Below are 8,408 nucleotides of genomic sequence, written 5' to 3' on the forward strand. Positions count from 1 at the left end.
TCTGGTTCCACAGTCTTCATGAGAAACGAGGAAGTAGAAAGTGTCCCTGCTGTCCTACCACGTGGTTGTCTTTCACAGAAACATAAAAGTTCTGAGATTTTAATTTTGAAGACACAGATGCAGAATGTCCCTTCTGGGATCAATAACGTATTTCTGATTGTGATGCAGGTGTTCCACCAAACGGATTACTAGCATCTGTCTGAAATTCCTTTTTTGTGTTGATTCAATTCACTTAGATTGTTTCAGATTTTCAAATCATAACAAGTTATCTCAGGACACTTTACAGATAGCAGATAGAGTAAAGCCCCCATTTTATATTTTTCTGTATTTGTATATATTACTTATCTTTTATAACTTTACTTGTAAATACTGTTAATCCTTTGTATTATACTTGTTGCATGTGTCTTTATGTGTTTGTGTGTGTTATGCTCCTATCGGGTATTTATTTTTATACATTTTGTATTTTTAGATATGTGTATAGTGTGTCTTTGTAAATGTTGATATCTGATTGCATCTACAAAAACCGGTATGTGTAACTATACCGAGGGACATCCATTGACTAATGACAGACAATATAACGTGTATCAATACTGTTTTAGGATACTGGTCAGAAACGTGTAAATCTGCTTGAGTTATGTTTGGGAAAAACTATAAAGTGGGACATCCTCAACCAACAGTGGGACGAGGGTAGGAAGTAAAAGTAAAGTCGTTTATGCAAAAGTAAGGGATTATTGTGTGGTTACTTTCTAAAAGCTTTCCATACAGGGTCCTTCCTCGGTGGTTCGTCAGCTCTCTCCAATCACTGTACAGGCACAATGAATATGTTTATGATGTTTAAATTCTCATCATTTACTAGACTCAGCCAACAGATGGAGCCCAAACACAAAGGAAGTACTGCTAAGAAAATCCTTCTTACAAACCAGCTTAATAACCAGCTTTCCCTTAAAGGCAACAGAATAGAAATATCTACAGACTACATGTACATATTTAGTACCATATCATTCTGCTTCATAAGTCATCTTTATTTAAATACAAGAACACATTGGCAGCCCAAAACTTCTGAAAGGTGCCAACAGACTCTTCATACAGAGGGAAGCCGTTTGGTTAAACCATAGACTGAATGCAAAGAAGGATAAACATAACAATAAACTTCCATATTTTTCACATTGCATAGGGACACATTAACTGTACTGTTCTTCTTCATAAAATCAGTGGCGACTCTTCACAAAACATTTGATTAAAACACATTATGTTGATGATATATACTGTAGTTTCCCAACATATTAAATGGGTCCGGGCCTTCCAACATCACCAGTCTGTCTCCACATGGACTGCTGATCCCGGGTTAAAGCTTCCCACTTCAGAAACATTAATTAAATCATAGACCCTCTACTATGGTTTATGTTTAACAACACTGATGACGCTGCTGTCTGAAGTGTGCTGTTCAACTCTCTTTTTAACACACCGGAGCTATACAGATTTTCCTTCATGCAGCGGGCGGACTATCAGACAGGCCAGCACACACTACACAGGAACCCCGTCCACAGGGAGACCCACTGAGTGTCCACAGTGTACTCAGAGAACACTTTGTTCCATGTGTCCCATGTGTCCCATGTGTTCCATGTGTTCCATGTGTTCCATGTGTCCCATGTGTTCCATGTGTCCCATGTGTCCCATGTGTCTGAGGCGGACACACAGAGCACAGATCAGACTCTCGTCTTCAGCGACATTAACTCTGTCAACACGGTAAGACAGACTGTAATGTGCTGGCCTTTGAACTATTACTCAACGCTGGCAGGTACCGGTCTCCAGGAAGCATTTCTTATTGAAGGACTAAGCTGCAAACGGATCACTTACCCACCGAGCGGACTCCTAATCTGGTGAAAAGGCTTTCACTACAACGTGTCAGCTGAAGCTGAACAGCAACCAAGACTTTAAAGTGTCTAATGGTAATGTTACACACAAATGCTCCGGACAATTTAGTATTTCTTAATGAGCTGCAATTTTAGAGTCGTCTTATTGTGATTTATGCTGGAGATTTCCTCTGAATGCTCAATTCTCATAATGAAACTCATCAGAGTCCCATTCTACATGCTGCTTCTGTTTTGTTTGTGTAACTTAGATGCATGCCAATAAAGTATTCAAGTAATCTTGAATCGTGAGAGACAATGACCGGGGGCCTGTTGCACGAAAGTAGAATAAAGATATCCTGGATAACTTGGATATCCTGGCTTAATCCCTTATCCTGGTTTCGTGCAACAGGCCCCGGATCTGGATGGACCTCTGCCACGGAGTAGAAGCCGGGAGTCATGGGAATGCCTGAGCGAGTAAAAGGAGTCTTCCTCATTCAACTTTCTGCTGAGCTCCTTTAAATTAGTCTCTGAAGAAGGAAATCAACAGGATTTAACATTCACACACAACACTTTGATCCTTAATCACTGTTAAATACTCAGATCACCGCTCAGTTCATTAATCAACCAATAATTAATCAAACAATAATTAATCAACCAATAATTAATCAAACAATAATTAATCAACCAATAAGAGGAGAACGTTCCTGTAAACTAGAGCTGCAGAGACAAATCCAATTAGTTGTCAACTATCAAATTTATCACCAACTATTTCAATAATAAATTAATTGGTTGGAGTCATTTTTTTATGAGCAGATGATCCATATTTCTTATCATTTTCTGACATTTTAGACCAAACAACTAATTAATTTCAATTCACATTCATCGAGAAAATAACCGACAGATTCCTTTAAAAATCAAATCGGTTGCAGCCCTATTGTAAACAAACTTAAATAAAGAAATGGGGTATATTATAAGGCAAATCGTTTTAGTAGTAAAATTTGGTTTTTGACTGTGATCATTGGCTCCAAATCGTGTAAGTTTTGGTTTCCGTAGCGGCCGCCCTTACTCCAGGCGCGCGCTGCGTTGCAGCCGTGGAAAAGCCCCGGACGACCGCAAACCTCCTGAAACATCTTCTTCTTATCTGTGAAATAAGTGTGGGAGCCGGTTCAACCCCGCCCCTCAAAGACCCGGAATCAAAAGGGAGAATCGGAGTTGGAATCCGGATTGTTGAAATCCAAGCGAGCAGCCCTAACCAGGACCCCCGACGGGATGGACGTGGAATCATTTTTTAGGGTTGCAGTAAGAATTCATAACAGCGACCAGACAGACTTCTGCACGTGTGGCGTGGCTTGTTCAACGTTCAGGACATCAAGATGGAAGCTTCGCCGTTCTCTGGTGCTGCAGAACACAGCAGCCCGCTCGGACTGTCTCCACGGCAACCCCGGCCCAGAGTCACTGAGTGCAGTCACCGAGTCCCGCCTGTGCACACTCAGTTACTTCAGGGTGTTTTAAGGCTTTTAAAGATCTACAGCCTCACTGATTGTCCCGACCAGGGAATCATCTGGCAACTTCCTCCCATGTGTGGCTGGTTCCTAAAACCTCGGCAAACATATGCAAACTCACGCACACTATCTTCTGAAAGAGTTGTAAAGACTGGGGTGTTCCAATCCAAGTTGTAGAATTGCTGCAAAATGTATAATTTTTTAACACTAGAGCTGCAAAGATGAATCAATTAGTCGATTAGTTGTCAACTATTAAATTCATTTCAACTATTTTGATGATTGATTAAATCGGTTTGAGCTATTGTCTTCATCATACAATAACTGCTGTGCTGTCTTTTCACGTTTTAATTAGGGCTGCACGATATGAGGACAATATGCAACAATATGTGTTTGAATATCGCGATAACAATATTACTTGTGATAAATAAACTGTTTATTAATAGTGTACTCATTTCTGCTGTTTTCAGTATTCTTCTTCAATACATTCAAAAATTGTTTCATTGAACAAATTAAACATTGAATTGAACATAAAAGGCACCATTAAAAGAAGAATGACAGTAGCATTTAAAGTGCAGTTTTTGACTAACACAAGACAATCTGTGTCTTTCGCGATATGTCGCGGCCTTTCTTGATATATTAATTAAGCCAGTTAATATAAACGATATATTGTGCAGCCCTAACTTGAATCCTCTCCCTCCCCTGACAGTGGGAGGTGTCTCCACCACAAACCAAAGCTTTACCTTGGGACACCATGCCAGTGTTCCCTCAGCAGATCAGTCAGACTGCGGTAGCACTCATTACAGCCTATAAAAAATATAGACTTTAGTTCAAAGTAGTCTCTCGGTGTCTTTGTCGAACACTAAAACATCATTTTAACCATCACTGGGATGCTCGGTTTTAGCCGGCAGCCAGCTGAACTGATACGGTTCCTGCGGCACAAGGAGATCTATGTCAAGTCTCTTCTGTTCTTTTTCACTGTTAACTGTCCTGTACCCGAGCAATGCCATGGCCCCTTTACACACTTCCTGGATCCGTCTGACCTTGTTGTGTGGCATTGTGGTGCGCCACGCCTGGGAGACGTCGGCAGCGTTGCGTGAAGTGATTTTGAAGGCCTCCTTTTTGGAGCCTTTGCCTTTTCCGTGAGTCACTCTGTAGATCCAGTCCTCCAGCGGCCTGGTCATGTCCAGGCCCACAAAGTCATACATGGCGGTGATCTCCTTGAGTGGGTTGCGCGCCACATCCTCATAGCGGAACATCTTGTAGCGGCCTTTGAGAAAGGGCGGGGGCTTCAGCATGGCCCTCTCATTAATGCGCACGTGACTGCGGCAGATCTCCTGCATGACCTGATACTGCACCTCGGCAGGCGGAATGTTCCTCTGCTCCAAGACGACGGCGTTGTCGCTCACGAAGGCTTTGGCTGACTCCTCCCTGGACCGCACCACAGCCCGAGGGTCCCGGACCAGGTGGATGATGCGGAGATCTAGGCTCGGGTCCTGCAGGAGCGGGTAGAGGGATTCCAGCTCAAAGAATCTCACTTCTTTTAGCACCACGTGGCTGTACGTGCCACAGGCGTCCTCCACGGTCTGCAGGCCGCGGGCGTCACATGTCTGGAAGCACCGGGTCTGGTTGCTGAACTGGTTGCGTGGCGTGAGGGGACAGGCCGGCGGCGAGCACAGTGCTCTACTGTGGCTCCACATAAACAAGGAGGACACGTTGTGCTGCTCCAGCAGGTAAGCCTCCATCACGGACAAGTCGCAATGGAATACACTCCGCAAGAGATCCCTCACCGCCATCCGGAGTGCCCGTGCACCAGGTCTCTGCAGTTTGGTCCACACGTGCCAGGCCGGCTCCATGAGATAGAAGACGGACGGGTGCTGACTGAACACCTGACCCACGAAGGACGACCCGGATCGCCACGAGGACAGCAGCAGAACGTGGACTTTGCCGTTGGAGGGGGCGGAGGTGCAGGGACTGAGCTGGACGTACCAGCCGCAGAACAGCACCACCGCCGCCCCCTGCAGGATCACCAGGAATATCATGGTGCTGAGGGTCACTCTGCAGCGGGGCATGGTGGCGGAGGATCACTGCCAGGCTCTGGATCTGGATCTGGATCTTCCTCCCTTTTAGTCGGCCTTCGTGGAGCTGCGTGTTACCTCAGCTGCATAAAAAACAGAGTGTTAATTAAAGAGATAGAAAGAAAGAGAGAGACAGAGAAAGAAAAAGAGAGAAAGTTGAGGGTCATACACAGAGTTTTTATATTATATCATAGATATCCTGTTTGCTTATAAAAAATACGTCTTCTGCATTCAATCAGAGTTCAATCAATGTGGTTTTTCCCTACTGGCATACACTACAGTCTACAGTCATTTCACAATGAAAACATATAATTGTTAATTGTTTTAAACAATAATATATAAAAAAAAATCACCGTAGCCTATTTTGACACAATCAGACTGTGCAGAGAGAACCCCCCCACACTGGTCCACTTCCACTGTAAATGTCAGACGGGCTGGATCAGCAGGAGGCACTGACTGGATGAGAGAGGACAGGCCGGTGGGACAGAGGGACTAAAAGACGACTCTCGTTCATCTGATCTGGGATGAAAGACAGAAAAAAAAGAAATCTATTTCAATTACTGGAAAGAAGCCTTTCATAAATGTAATACCCTGGAAAGTAAAAAAGTTCAAATCATCAAAAAACCAGAGCGGAACTGAGTTTTACCATCATTAAACGGGGCTCTTCTTTGTGAAATAATAAATGATATAAACCTTAAGTTAATTTTTGTCACCTTTTGGAACTTTTTCCCACATCTCATGGTTTTCATCATCAGATGGAGTTTGCTAAGTTTATAATTTCACAAAGTAACTTTATTTTCAAATTCATGGCATATGATAAAGAATGCATCTGACATGGACATTACTGTCTGTACTTATTATTGAATGAATAGTAATTATTTATGAATATGCAGACTGCTGTTTTAAACTACCTCTGTTCTCGCCATGATAAAAATACACACAGTATTTTTAAGGAACAACATCGATATGTTTTGTGTGAATTGATCATGTAGTGTAGCTTAGAATATTGTGTCAGAATAACTTTTACAGCCATGCCTTCATGTCTGATGAAATATACACACATTCATTTTAAAAGGAATTAAAAAGAAGAACCAGTGAGGGACTAAGGGCTGGTGGACCACTGTTGGAGCAACATCAGCTGGACAGTACCGACACAAAGAAGCAGCGCAGACTGGAAATGAGACTCACTGACCGCAGCACCCCGACCAACTCAACGCAGCGACAGGTACTCCGCTCAGCTGAACTTTGGTATAAGCAGGAGACGGAGGACGTAGTAAAGTGGTGCAACAGGCATAACTTGCCACCTAATAAAACCAAAGAAATGATCCCAGCACACTCTAAATTGAAGGTGAACTTCTTGAACAGGTAACAACATACAAGTATTTACGCATACAACTAGACCGTCAGTTGCAGTGGTCCCATCAAGTGGTGTATGTTTGCTCAAAAATAGATAGATAGATAGATAGATAGATAGATAGATAGATAGATAGATAGATAGATAGATAGATAGATAGATAGATAGATAGATAGATAGACAGACAGCCAGACAGACAGACAGACAGACAGACAGACCAATCATCAATAATAATAGATAAGATATGTGTGTGTGTTGTGTGTGTGTGTGTGTGTGTGTGTGTGTGCGGTCAGTTTCTCTCGAATGCCCAAGACAAAAGACAACAAAGGCTTATCTTATTCTATCTTATCTGGTTCTCTCCTCTGCCGTTAGAAGTACTATATTACTATAACTCAATGTGCGCTGATGGTGTCACGTGGGGGGGGGGGGGGGGGGTTGATCACCTCTGCGGTTTGTGATGTAAATTCTCTCAACTTTATCTCCCAGTAATGAGAACGTGTCGTTGAGCTAAAAAGATGAGATGGAAGATGTACAGTCAAAAATGTTCTCATGCCTTGATGTTTTTTCATATTCAGAGGGCAGTGATGTGTTATTATTGATTTGCATTATCTGCTTTCTATTACCCCCGATTTCCACCGGATGCGTAACGGCTGTGGATCGGCTCCGCTGCGTGTCGGCTCCGTACTCCGCCCTCCGTCAACACCCACCAGGTCCGGATCTGCTGCGGATGGCTGCGGCCATGACTGACAGCTGAAGAAGGGAAACCCCTCGGAAAAAGAGCATCTTGGGAGAACAAAACTCTCCAGGGAAACCGGAATATTTTAGTTGTTCCTTTAGGGTTAGACTGAAGGCAGCTCGCTCCCAGCCTCTAAATGAATCCATTCACCAAACAGTGAAAAGAAACTAGAGCAAAAAGAAGAAGCAGCGCAGTGTTTGGGACTGTCCTAGATTAGTTTCCAGTGGGAGATCCCGATCACTGACCGAGGGGGTCTATGCAAGCGTACCTAATACATTGTGCTTCGGAACAAGCCCTGACACGAGCTTCTCACCTTTAGACCCTCAGGATAGAAAAGTAAACACCAGACATCCTGAAGCATCCATCTCCCTTATTCTTTACATCCTTCCATCCCTCTGGTATCATTCACACCACATGTACATACGGTCTGGTTTTCATCCATGGATTCACTTAAGGTTAAAGGCTTCATCTTATCAGATTGTCTCCAAACCCGGACTACACTAGAAAGACTGTGACCAAACCTTGTTAAACAATGGGGGAATATTTAGTAAATGATTACAGTCTATAAGGGCTAACAGGTCTAACATCCAGTCGCAGGGTTTCCCCTCTCATTAGGAGATTTAGGGGCACCACCTAAGCCGAATGAATGTAACTTAAGACTTTTCAGATCTAATGATTGTAGTTGGTCCCCGGTAACTCTAGCTTTTCAAATGTTTTAGACAGAGATATGGTGATAATAATGCCACTGAATGGTTTGAAAAAGACAAAACTTCCAAAAAGAGACACAGCACGACTACAAAGAGACGCGAAAATCCACAAGGAGACAAAATCCCACAAAAGAGACAAAATGTATGGGGAAAAATGTAACATTTTCTTGAGAAATTACCC

At 43.1% G+C, this 8,408-nt stretch overlaps 2 protein-coding genes across 2 annotated transcripts in view; both read right to left on the reverse strand.

The window, feature by feature from the left end:
- Positions 1–816: 816 nt before the first annotated feature.
- Positions 817–8,408, reverse strand: part of LOC116693436 (carbohydrate sulfotransferase 6-like) — a 14,474-nt gene continuing 6,882 nt past the window's right edge. The window contains exons 2-3 of the mRNA XM_032522427.1: positions 5,784–5,949; positions 817–5,513 (exon numbers count right to left, since the gene is read on the reverse strand). Of these exons, the coding sequence (XP_032378318.1) occupies positions 4,228–5,424 (1,197 nt within the window). The 5' untranslated portion in view covers positions 5,425–5,513; positions 5,784–5,949 and the 3' untranslated portion in view covers positions 817–4,227. The remainder of the gene's footprint in view (positions 5,514–5,783; positions 5,950–8,408) is intronic.
- LOC116693453 (transmembrane protein 231-like) overlaps positions 8,377–8,408 on the reverse strand; it is a 16,646-nt gene continuing 16,614 nt past the window's right edge. The window contains exon 8 of the mRNA XM_032522447.1: positions 8,377–8,392. The gene's annotated coding sequence lies outside the window, so the exon portion shown is untranslated. The remainder of the gene's footprint in view (positions 8,393–8,408) is intronic.

This window comes from Etheostoma spectabile, chromosome 8, assembly GCF_008692095.1.
Source record: "Etheostoma spectabile isolate EspeVRDwgs_2016 chromosome 8, UIUC_Espe_1.0, whole genome shotgun sequence".
Taxonomy (NCBI): Eukaryota; Metazoa; Chordata; class Actinopteri; order Perciformes; family Percidae; genus Etheostoma; species Etheostoma spectabile.